Source organism: Garra rufa, chromosome 21 (assembly GCF_049309525.1).
Source record: "Garra rufa chromosome 21, GarRuf1.0, whole genome shotgun sequence".
In the NCBI taxonomy this organism is placed as follows: Eukaryota; Metazoa; Chordata; class Actinopteri; order Cypriniformes; family Cyprinidae; genus Garra; species Garra rufa.
The window spans coordinates 18,798,978-18,812,269 of record NC_133381.1 but is presented as its reverse complement, the minus strand read 5'-3'; the positions used below and the strand labels follow the sequence as shown (position 1 = coordinate 18,812,269).

General features: G+C 34.2%; 2 protein-coding genes across 2 annotated transcripts; both read left to right on the top strand.

Annotated features, from left to right (window-relative positions):
• The first annotated feature begins 493 nt into the window (after window positions 1-493).
• LOC141296141 (interferon-induced protein with tetratricopeptide repeats 1-like) lies at window positions 494-3,381 on the top strand. Its single transcript, XM_073827423.1, has 2 exons — window positions 494-1,422; window positions 1,580-3,381. Exons 1-2 carry the CDS (start codon window positions 1,418-1,420, stop codon window positions 2,847-2,849), a joined length of 1,275 nt encoding a protein of 424 aa, XP_073683524.1. The 5' UTR covers window positions 494-1,417; the 3' UTR covers window positions 2,850-3,381.
• A 3,104-nt stretch (window positions 3,382-6,485) lies between these two features.
• Window positions 6,486-8,935, top strand: LOC141296356 (interferon-induced protein with tetratricopeptide repeats 1-like). Its single transcript, XM_073827605.1, has 2 exons — window positions 6,486-6,556; window positions 6,709-8,935. Exons 1-2 carry the CDS (start codon window positions 6,552-6,554, stop codon window positions 7,997-7,999), a joined length of 1,296 nt encoding a protein of 431 aa, XP_073683706.1. The 5' UTR covers window positions 6,486-6,551; the 3' UTR covers window positions 8,000-8,935.
• Window positions 8,936-13,292: the final 4,357 nt, after the last annotated feature.

The window sequence follows — 13,292 nt, the reverse complement described above, 5'->3', positions numbered from 1 at the left end:
TAAAATGATAACAAAGCATGTCATAAATAGCTTCATATATATTGCATGTAATTATCCTCAAATGTTCTGTGGACACTGCGCATGTTTATTTGCCCGAAAACAAAACCTTAACCAGAACAGAAACTTATCCACCTTTTTCCTCAACGTGGAAGTAAGCCTAAGGGTGAGACTTCTGGTTTTTTATCTGTTATCGGAAATAATGAGAAGAATAACAACGTGTCATGCAGTAAATGGTAAAACAGTTTGCACTACAAACCAGTGTGCTCATAATTAAGATAATACATTAAAATATGGTAAGACACATACATTTGAAATATCGAGCAGCAAAACAAGATGTTTTGTCCAGCTAAAAACAGCTGAGATCAGAAGCCAGACCCATAACATTTGCAAATGGCCGCGGACACTCTTATGGTATGAAAAAGGTGGATAAGAGAAGGATTCTGAGCCCATTACCATTTTTTTTAATAATAGGGTAAATATGCAAACCGCTTCAACTTTTTGAACAGCCAGCCAAGAATAAACTTGGTCTTGCCCACATCACAATATCAATTTCATTTGGACCACAAAGTACAAAGGACAGTGCATCAAGGATATGTTGTGCTGTAAACCTTGCACCTTAAGAGTTTATGTTTGAAGAAGAAGTCAGACTCCAGAATTTATCCCTGTCATAAGTAAACTGCACTTTATTGAATAAACGAAACCTAAGACAGGTAGATAAGCAGGAGGTTTTATGAGCTTGATCATTGTAAGTACAGTATGATCTCTTAGTGACTCACATAAAGAACAAATCAGCACTACTAGAAGAAACATCTCTCAAACACTATTATGGAGTAAGTTGTTTACAATTCAGATTTGCAAAATTGCATTTTAGACTATATGTGGATTGTGTAAAGATTTTGTCTATTGGAAATGTTGAATTTCTGTTCAATGCCTGATAGGTATGATATATTTGTGTGTAAAAAAAAACAGCATCTTCTTATTTCTTATTCTTATTTTTTTTAATAAATACTGTAACACATACATTGATCACTGTTACCAAAGTATTACCAATTATTATTATTTTTTTAATTATAAGGTAAATATGCAAATTGCTTCAACCTTTTGAACAGCCAGACAGAAATAAAGTTGGTCTTGCCCACATCACAAGATCAATATCATTTGGACGACAGAGTACAAAGAACAGTGAATTGTGGACATATTGTGCTGTAAAACTTGCACCTTAAGAGTTTATGTTTGAGGAAGAAGGCAGGTTCTAGACTTGTAAACTGCACTTTATTGAAGAAACGAAACCGAAGACAGGTAGATAAGCAGGTGGTTTTATGAGCTTGATCATTATAAAAACAGAATGATCCCTCAGTGACATATCAGCACTGCTAGAAGAAACATCTCTTAAACCGGAGCACCACTGACCATAATAATGGAGTAAGTTGTTTACAATTCAAATGTGCAAAAATGCATTTTTAAGATTTTGTAGTGTATTGTAAATGTTGATTTTCTGTTCAATGTATGCTATATAAAATATATTTGTGTGTAAACAAAAATACAGCATCTTTTTTTCTAAATGTTTCTGTAACTCCAGCCTGAAACAACACCTTCAGAAGCTGGAGTGCCACTTCACATGGAATCTGGATTGCAGTAAAAATGAACTCAAGGTGTTACTGAGGGTCTTGGAAGATGTGGACCAGAAAACATGCACTTGGATACTTCACTATTACAACCTGCTGGGCTACATCCAACACGCTCTTGGCTCCAACACAGAGGCGCTGAAGAACCTGCATGAAGCAGAAAGTGTGATGCAGGAGAAGGAAACAGAAGAATCTGGAGTCCGGCTGCAGGTCAACAAAGCTAATCTGGCTTGGATCTACTTCCTTATGAGAGACATGGATAAGAGCAAAGAATACCTAGAAGAGGTGAAGAGGCTTCAGCGAATGCATCCTGCTCCACCTGGATGCACTTTACATCCTGAAGTCAGTGGAGAAAAGGGCTGGACGCTGCTGAAGTTCAACAAGTACAAGAAGCACCAGGCAACTTATTTTTGTTTCAAGATGGCTTTAGCAGCAGAACCAGAAAGGAAGGAATGGCACAAAGGTCTTGCCATAGCTATGAGCAAAGCATATGGACATCAAAATTGCTCTCCAGAACAGAAGGAAGAGATTCAAAAGCAGCTGAAAATTGTACATGAAAATGAACCAGACCATTTGCTCCTTCATGCTCTTTATTTACTTTATTTGCCATCAGATGACACTGAGAGTGAAATGCAAGGCTTACTAGAGAAAACTCTTGAAACTGGAGACCTGGAGTGTTTGGGTATTATTCTCAGGTATTTCAGAACCATTTCTGTAGATAAAGCTATTCGAGAAGCAGAAAGAGCTCGAGAAAAGTTCCCCAACTCAAGCAGAGTGTTGAAACATCTGGCAAATTGCAACAAAAGGGAGGTTTACAAGATCAAGGAAGACACCGTGGAAAGGAGGAGACTGGCTAAGAAATCCTGTAAGCTCTTTGAGGAGGTTGTCAGCCATTATCCTGACTCACTCGGCGAAAAGGTAGCCCTTGCATCAATGCACCATTATGCAAACAACAATGAGAGAGCAAATGAGATTTACCAGCAGCTCGTGTCAGACATAGATGATTTCCCTCCACACAGCCAACAGTATATTTACTATAGTTATGCCCACTTTCTACATCACTCAGGAAAACCAGGCTCAATCAAATTTCACATAAAAGTAGTAAAAATCCCAGTTAATACACCTGACAGAAGAAATAGTATACAAGTCCTTGAAAACCTTGTGAGGGAGGGCAAAAGTCCTCTTTGTGAGGAAATTTTAGATGTTCTAAAGGCAACTGATTAAAAAAATCCTAATATCTAAACCGAATATCATGTTTAAAAAAAATATATATATATGTGTATATATATATATATATATATATATATATATATATATATATAATATTTATTTCTGTTGTATTGTTAGCTATGCATTTCTTTTTCCAACACAGAAGTTGATGAAAAGTGTCTGGAGACAATGAGATCACATTGGATCAGAGTTTAAATAATGGCAGGATAAGGATAAGAAGCTTATATCAGTTCTGTCTTCCTTTTCTGTGTGGAATTACACCCTTTTATATAACATTTCTATAACAGTCATATTGTGATTTTATTATTTTACTTGTTTAAATAATGTTGATCAGTTAAAAAATCTGATATGAATTACATTTTCTGTCAGTATACCTTCACCTTGACTTGATTTTAGTAAATTAACAAGATTTTCGTAATTACTTTAAAATGTTATCCTGCTCATCATAGGTTTCAGAATGAATTGTATATTTGTTTACAATGCCAGTCACTTCACTTGAAACAATAAAACATGGTGTTTAAAATAATTGCAGACCTGTTTTTTTGTAAAAATAAATAAAATAAATACATTTTGTAACAAATGTGGTTAAACTTTGTGTGAAATTTTCAAAGCCACAACTTGGTTAGAGAGTCGGACTTGTAACCCAAAGGTTGCAGGTTCGAGTCCCAGGTCCGGCAGGGATTGTAGGTGGGGGGAGTAAATGTACAGCACTCTCTCCACCCTCAATACCACGGCTGAGGTGAGTCCCTTGAGCAAGGCACCAATCCCCCAACTGCTCTCCGGGTGTGTGTTCACGGTGTGTGTGTGTCTGTGTGTTCACTACTGTGTGTGTGCACTTGGATGGGTTAAATGCAGAGCACAAATTCCTAGTATGGGTCACCATACTTGGCCTCACTTCACCTCCTTTCCTTTCCTTTCCACTATATGCTGGACTTGAAGGAATTTTATATATATATATATATATATATATACACACACATATATATATATATATACACACACACACATATATATATATATATATATATATATATATATATATAAAATTCCTTCAAGTCCAGCATATAGTGCAAAATCTAATTTCACAAATGTAGTGATTTTTTTTCAGCTTTCTGATAAGACTATCATAAATTTGTTCATTAACAGCTGGCAGAATGATATCCAAAAAAAAAAGGTAATTTCAGACAAATTTTAGTCTCCTTGAAGTGTCAAATTTAATTTTCTCAGTATATTTTTCACTTAACCCTGACTTCATTTACTATTTTACTATATAATAGTATGGTTAATGACTTACAGTCTTATCCTGTTCATTATATGTATGGTTTCTTATCCTGTTCATTATATGTATGGTTTTACACTGAATTGTTTGTAATTGTTGTTTACAATGCCATCTGTAAGTGCTGGATTACTTCACTTGAAATAATAAAGATGGTGTTTCAAGTATGCAGCCCTATCTGCTGAGGACATTTGCTGTACAAAATAAAATGATTTTGAACAAATGTGGTCAAGCCTTCAAATGTGACAAAGCCACAATGGTTTAAATTCTCCTAATTAGTCCAGCATGTAGTGTGAAATCATTTTGCAGTTTTACAACTGTAGTGTTATTTCAGCATTTTGATAAGATAATCTCGATGGTGTTTATACCTGTAGTAGATCTCATTAACCTTCTGTCCCATAATGATAACAAAATATTTTTTTAATTAAAAATGTATTTATTTATTTATTAGCCATGGTGAAGGCCTGTGTGCAAAAAAGCGTTAACAGTAATTTTTTCAATTCCATTCATTGAATAGTTTAATTTCTTGAGTGTTGAATGATTGTTGCTGGTTTCTATGCACCTTGTTGATTGTGTGAAGCTGCACCAGAATAACTATACAACATGTCTATAAAGATAACAGTGCATGTCATAAATAGTTTTATCTTTAGTCACACATTATATATTGCATGTAATTATCCTGAAATGGCCTGTGGACATTGTGCATGTTTATTCGCACAAGAACAAAACCTTGCCAAGAACAGAAACTTATACGAGAAGGATTGTGATGAGGAGGAACATGCAAGATGTGGACCAGGAAAGATGCACTTGGCTGGTTCACTATAACAACCTGCTGGGCTACATCCAACAGAGATTTCACAATTTTTAAAGAAAATTCTGAGGGATGAGTAAATATTATTCTCTCTAATTCACTTTATTCATCTGACATGAATACATATGAAAGTGTGAATTTCCATGAGCGTTTCACCACAAAAGCACGTGTTTGAAAGAATTGACAATAGGTTTAATTTTGTTAATGTAACCGCACATTGAATGAAAGTGGTAATTATGTGTGTAATGTAAATGCATTATAAAATACGACTCCTTAAATATATTAGAAAAAAAATATTATTACTACTATTATTACTATTCATTTTTGCATGATAGGTAACCAAATGAACATTAATTTCGTGGCTTTGCATTAGCAATGGCAATGGCAAATTATCAGTGTCCCATTTCACTTTTACCCTGTATTTAAGTAATTTAAGTGCCATATAAAATACTAGTTATAAATAGGTTTCCTGTATAATTGCAAGAATAACTGTATCAGCTGATAAGGAGTTATCTCTATACAAACACATGACACTTTGAAAATGCAGAAATTTTCCATCCCATTATCTGTTATAAATTCACTTGTACGGAACTCAATAAATGTTTATTGTTTGTGACTTTATTTCCTGTTTCTGTTAATATGGAAAAGAGTTGACTGATTTTAATACACAATGAATCCAATGAATATAGAGAGATCTAGACTCATAAAAATAAAGGTGCTTCATGATGCCATAGAAGAACCTTTTGTCTAAATGGATCCATAAAGGACATTTAACATCTGAAGAATCTTTCTGTTTTACAAAAGGTTATTTGTGGCAAATAAGGTTCTTCAGATTATAAAAAGGCAAGCAAGAAATGGTTCTTTAAAGAACCTTTGACTAAATGGTTCTTCTATGGGATTGCTTGAATAACCTTTTAAAGCACCTTTATTTTTAAGAGTGTAGCAGCAAAAATCAGCAGTAAACAACAAAATAAATGTTAAAAAACAGTGAGTTTGACTTTGTAAATAGAGGCCCATATTGAGAGTGGAGGCGAGGACAAATATTTGGTTACTTTTAAAGCATTAGTTTATCTTAACGTTAACGTCAACATTTTTAAAATCAAACATTGCATGTTAATATTTAATGAAACTGAGCTGAAATTAACTAAAAATTAACAGCTGTATGTAACAGCTAAGATTAATAAATACTGTAACACATACATTGATCACTGTTACCAAAGTATTACCAATTTTTTATTTTATTTTATTATAAGGTAAATATGCAAATTGCTTCAACCTTTTGAACAGCCAGACAGAAATAAAGCTGGGCTTGCCCAAATCACAAGATCAATATCATTTGGACGACAGAGTACAAAGAACAGTGAATTGTGGACATATTGTGTTGTAAAACTTGCGCCTTAAGTGTTTATGTTTGAGGAAGAAGGCAGGTTCTAGACTTTATCAATGTCACAAGTAAACTGCACTTTATTGAAGAAACGAAACCGAAGACAGGTGAATAAGCAGGTGGTTTTATGAGCTTGATCATTATAAAAACAGAATGATCCCTCAGTGACATCTCAGCACTGCTAGAAGAAACATCTCTTAAACCGGAGCACCACTGACCATCATAATGGAGTAAGTGGTTTACAATTCAAATGTGCAAAAATGCATTTTTAAGATTTTGTAGTGTATTGTAAATGTTAATTTTTCTGTTCAATGTATGCTATATAATATATATTTGTGTGTAAACAAAAATACAGCATCTTTTTTTCTAAATGTTTCTGTAGCTCCAGCCTGAAACAACACCTTGAGAAGCTGGAGTGCCACTTCACCTGGGATCTGAGTAGCAGTAAAAATGAACTCAAGGCATTACTGAGGGACTTGAAAGATGTGGACCAGCAAACATGCACTTGGCTGCTTCACTATTACAACCTGCTGGGCTACATCCAACACGCTCTTGGCTCCAACACAGAGGCGCTGAAGTACCTGCATCAAGCAGAAATGGTGACGGAGGAGCAGGAAACAGAAGAATCTGGAGTCCGGCTGCAGGTCAACAAAGCTAATCTGGCTTGGATCTACTTCTATTTAGGAGAAATGGAAAAGAGCAAAGGATACCTAGAAGAGGTGGAGAGGCTTCAGCAAATGTATCCTGCTCCATCTGAATGTGATTTACATCCTGAAGTCAGTGGAGAAAAGGGCTGGACGCTGCTGAAGTTTAACAAGTCCAAGAAGCACCAGGCGATTGATTACTTTAAGAAGGCTTTAAAAGCAGAACCAGAAAGGACGAAATGGCAAAAAGGTCTTGCCTTAGCCATTAGCAAAGCACATACAGATCAAAATTGCACTCCAGAACTTAAGGCAAAGATTTTAACGCAGCTGAAAACTGCACATGAGAAGGAACCAAACAATTTGCTCCTTTATGGTCTTTATTTAGAAAAACTTTCTGAGGTGCAATCTGAAGAAAATGAGAGAGAGATGCAAGCCTTACTAGAGAAAGCTTTTGAAACAGAAGACCTGGAGTGTTTGGGTACTATTCTGAGGTACTTCAGAACCATTTCTGTAGATAAAGCTATTCGAGAAGCAGAGAGAGCTCGAGAAAAGTTTCCCAACTCAAGCAGAGTGTTGAAATTATTGGCAATTTGCAACAAATGGAAGGTTTACAACAGATATACAGACAGACAGGAAAGAGTGACCCTGGCTAGGAAATCCATTGGGCTGTTTGAAGAGGTTGTCAGACATTATCCTGACTCACTCAGAGAAAAGATAGCCCTTGCATCAATGTACAATTATGCAAACTACAATGAGAAAGCAGATGAGATTTACCAGCAGCTCGTGTCAGAAATAGATGATTTCCCTCCCCCCAGCCAACAACATATTTACTATAGTTATGCCCACTTTCTACATCACACTAGAAAACCAGGCTCAATCAACTTTCACATAAAAGTAGCAGAAATCCCAGTTAATACAACTTACAGAGAAAACAGTATAAAAGTCCTTGAAAAAATTGTAAGGGAGGGCAAAAGTCCTCTCTGTAAGAAAATTGTAGATGTTCTAAAGGCAATTCAGTTAGAATTGTAACAATCCTGATTAAAAAGTGGTTTGTTGATACAAAATAATTATGGATATGGAAATATATAATCACACTTTCAAACACTGCACTTAGCTATTTGCAATCATATATTATATGCTTATTATTACGAATATCACAAATATGGTTAACAATGAATCAAGAAAAAGATATGTATGAACATGAAAATATGTGTAATAATTCAGTATAATTTTTGGGTTCTCATTGAAGTAAATAAAATATATATACTTTTTAGCTCAACTTAAGACTGTCATACAGCAGTTCATATTCTACAAAAATCGAATCCTAATATCATGTTTGCATTTAAAAAAAAAAAATAATTATTTATTCCTGTTGTATTGTTTGCTATGCATTTCTTTTTCCAACACAGAAGTTGATGGAAAGTGTCTGGAGACAATGAGATCACATTGGATCAGAGTTTAAATAATGGCAGGATAAGAAGCTTATATCAATGCTGTCTTTTTCTGTGTGGAATTACACCTCAACTCTTTTACATAACATTTCTATAACAGTCATATTGTGATTTTATTATTTTAATTGTTTAAATAATGTTATCAGTCGAAAACTGATATGAATTTAAAAATTCTAGACACAAATTGTTTGATATTTGTTTACTATATTTGCTGTATTTGTTTTTATTTGATCTACAAACAGTCAAACAGAGTAATTTTAGATCAGTGTCAAATTACATGTTCTGTAAGTATACCTTCACCTTGACTTTATTTAGTAATTTAATGGGATTTTCGTAATTACTTTAAAATGTTATCCTGCTTATCATAGGTTTCAGAATGAATTGTATAAGTGTTTTCAATGCCAGTCTCTTCACTTGAACCAATAAAACATGGTGTTTGAAATAATTGCAGCCCTGTTTTTTTTTTTTTGTAAAAATAAATAAATACATGAATACATTTTGTAACAAATGTGGTTAAACTTTGTGTAAATTTTAAAGCCACGACTTAAATTTCCCTTTAAGTCCAGTATATAGTGCAAATCAGTGCTAATTTCACAAATGTAGTGTTTTTTTTTTCAGCTTTCTGATAAAACTATCATAAATTTGTTCATTGCCAGCTGGCTGTTACATGTCTCCTTATGTTTCTTGTCATTGCACTGCTCTGTTTTGGTTTCTCCCTTTGTCTCCCCCTCTTGTTCTGCTGAAGTTCGTTTGTCCCTCATTATTGTCTCCACCTGTCAGTCATTAGTTTTACCCTTTATAAGTCGTTTGCCCTTCTGTGTCTTTGTGTCGTCTTAAAGTGTTGCTGGCGTTTTCCTTAATTCCCTGTCATTTGTTAATAAATACGTTCGTTGGATTTACTCCTGTCTCTCCGAGTTCTCACTCAGGCTCCTCATCTACCAGCACTACTCATAACACTGGCAGAATGATAACCAAAAAAATTGGTAATTTTAATTTTATTATTATTTATTTATTAGCCTTAGTGAGGGCCTGTGTGCCAAAAAGTGTTGGCAAAAAAAATAGTGATTTTTCAAGTCCATTCATTGAATAGTTTAATTTCTCTGCTACACAAGTGTTGCATGATTGTTGCTGGTTTCTATGCACATTGATTGTGTAAAGCTGCACCAGAATAACTAAACAACATGTCTATAATGATAAGAATGCCATAATGTCATGAATAGTTTTATCTTTAGTCATACAGTATATATTGCATGTAATTATCCTGAAATGGCCTGTGGACATGTTTATTCGCACGAAAATAAAACCTTGCCAAGAACAGAAACTTATACGAGAAGGGTTGTGACCCCACGTGTTGAATGACCTTGTTTTATGTCTATTATAAATACACAAGAGAGCTCATACTAAGTGACACTTCAATACTGCTGGAGAAACACATTGAACGCTACAACATTCAAATCTCTTTCGATTTTCTGATTTCTCATCGTCCTCTAATCCAAATGTTGTGTGTCAGAAGTAAATGTCCTCCTAGTCTATTTTTTTTCTACATTTTTCTAACTCCAGTTCCTCACTGAAAAGCAACCTTGAGAGGCTGGAGTGCCACTTCACCTGGGATCTGGGAAAATATCGAAATGAGCTCCAAGGGATGAGGAGGAACACGCAAGATGTGGACCAGGAAAGATGCACTTGGCTGGTTCACTATAACAACCTGCTGGGCTACATCCAACAGACTCTTGGCTTAAACACAGAAGCGCTGAAGTATCTGCAGAAAGCAGAAAGTGTGATGCAGGAGCAGGAAACAGAAGAAGCTGGAGTCCGGCTGCAGGTCAACAAAGCTAACCTGGCATGGGTTTACTTCCTTATGGAGAGATGGATAAAAGCAAATGATATCTAGTAGAGTTGAAAAGGCTTTAGCAAATGCATCCTGCTCCACTTGGATGTGCTTTACATCCTGAAGTCAGTGGAGAAAAGGGCTGGACATTGGTGAAGTTCAATAAGTCCAAGAAATGCCAGGCGATTGATTACTTTAAAGGTGCCATAGAATGCACTGATACAATATTTTAAATTGTTCTCTGATATCTACATAGAAGGTAATATGGCATAGGAAAGGGCAAAAATTCTCCAGAAACGGTTTTACAGGTCCATTTATAACCCTAAGATTTGTCCCTTCAAAACTGCTGTTTTGAATGCACAGTCATTTTACTTTCACTTTTGTAATTTCACATGCTCTGTATAACATTATACTACAGCGGCAGTACTTATCACATATTTTACAAGTTTAGATGCTTGTTAGTGATGCTCATGATCTGTAAATCATTCACCAATGTCCGCGCAGTCATCTCTCCAGCTCTCTGTTTATGCGGTAAGTGAAATCTTATGTACTGCAATGTAACAGGTTACCGCTAACATTAAGCTAACCATGTCCCTTCAGTGGCTCATCTTATTTGTTTTCCTTGCCTTTCTGAGTACAGACACCAACCCATCCCTGCACTTAACATCTCCTGCTCAACCTGGAACATAACATTTATTCCCGTGATCTGACATTTTCACTATTGTCCTCGCTTTGTTTGTTTTTTCATATAAGCCATAAGCAGGGCATATATTAAGTCTAAATTCACTCTGGAGAACTGGAAAACGGGAGCTGAGATATTTACCAGTAGCGCATGCCATCTACATCAGAGAAGACTGTCCAGAGAAAATCAATCAACTTTTACAGGAAAGCAGCAGAAAACCAATTCAGAAGACAAACAGAAAAGCATGATTCTTGAAAAAACTGTGAAAAATGGCAGAAGCACTCGCTGTAAAGAGATTTCACAATTTTTAAAGAGAACTCTGAGGGATGAGTAAATATTATTCTCTCTAACTCACTTTATTCATGTGACATGAATACATATGAAAGTGTGAATTTTCATTTTCACAAAAGCATGTGTTTGAAAGAACTAACAATAGGTTTAAGCTGGTCATGAGGAATCACCACACTGACCAAGAGAAAGCTGCTTGCTAATGTAACTGCACCTTAAATGAAGGTGGTAATTATGTGTGTAATGTAAATGCATTATAAAATACGACTCCTTAAATTATCAGTGTCCCATTTAACTTTTACACTGTATTTAAGTCCATATAAAGTACTAGTTATAAATAGTTTTCCTGTATGTATAATCGCCAGAATAACTGTATCAGCTGATAAGGAGTTACATCTATGCAAAAACATGACACTTTGAAAATGCAGAAATTTTCCATCCGGTTATCTGCTATAAAATCACATGTCTGGAACTCAGTAAATGTTTATTGCTTGCGATTTTATTTATTTATGGATCCAATGAATAGAGAGATCAAGCAGCAAAAATCAGCTGGAAACAACAAAATAAATGTTTAAAAAAGTGAGTTCTATAGAGGTTCATATTGAGAGTAAAAGCATTAGTTTATCTTAATGTTAAAGTCAACATTTCTTAATATATTTTTTAAATCACACATTGAATGTTAATATTTAAAGGAACTGAGCTTTTTTTAAAGGAAATTGCTCATTGTTACCAAAGCACTGCCAATTTAAATAATAACAATAATAATAATAATAATAATAATAATAATAATAATAATACGCTAAATAAGCAAATTGCTTCAACTTTTTGAACAGCCAGACTGAAATAAAGTTGGTCTTGCCCACATCACAAGATTAATATCATTTGGACTATACAGAATACAATAAACAGTGAATCGTGGACATATTGTGCTGTAAAACCTGCACCTTAAGAGTTTATTTTTGAGGAAGGAGGCAGGTTCTAGACTTTATCAATGTCACAAGTAAACTTGTTCTCGTAACACGGAACTTAATGAAAAGTATCTGGAAAAATTGAGATCAAAGTTGAGATAGCAGCTGGATAAGAATCTCATATCAGTAATGTCTTCTTTTTCTGTGTAAAATTACACCTAAACCCTTTTATATAACAGTCATATTGTGGTTTCATTTTTATTTGTTTAAATAATGTTGATCAGTCCAAACAAAAATTCTAGACATTAATTGTTTGCTATATTGTTTACTATATTTGCTATTTTTGTTTATATTTGATTCATAATCAAAGTCAAGCAATCAGTCATTTAATATATCAGTGTCAAATTACATTTTCTCTCAGTATACCTCCACCCTGACTTTATTTAGTAAGTTAATGTTGTTTTTAATTCATTTAAAAAAATATCCTGTTTATCATAAGTCGGTTTTCAGAATGAATTGTATATTTGTTTACAATACTTATTTGTCTGTAAATGCTGGATCACTTCACTTGAAACTATTAAAGATGATGTTTGAAGTAATTGCAGCCCTTTTTTTTAAACTTTGTAACAAATGTGGTCAGACGTTTATGACATTTTCAAAGCCACACCTTGATCAAATTCCTTCAAGTCCAGCATATAATCATCATATCATATCATATCATATCATATCATATCATATCATATCATATCATATCATATATCATATCATATCATATCATATCATATATCATATCATATCATATCATATCATATCATATCATATCATATCATATCATATATCATATCATATCATATCATATCATATTATATCATATCATATCATATCATCGACTATCATAAATTTGTTCAGTGACAACTGGCAGAATGCAACAAAATCAATCAGTGTCATTCAGTCTCAATTAAGTGTCAAATTTCCTTTCTCTCAGTAGATTTTTCTCTCCACCCTGACTTTATTTAATTGTAATTTAATATTATTTTTAACGACTTACAATGTTATCCTGTTTATCATAGGAAGGTTTTAAATTGATTTGTAATTTGTTGTTGTAAGTCGTTTATAATTCCATCTGTACATGCTGGGTCGCTTCACTTAAAACAATAAAATATGA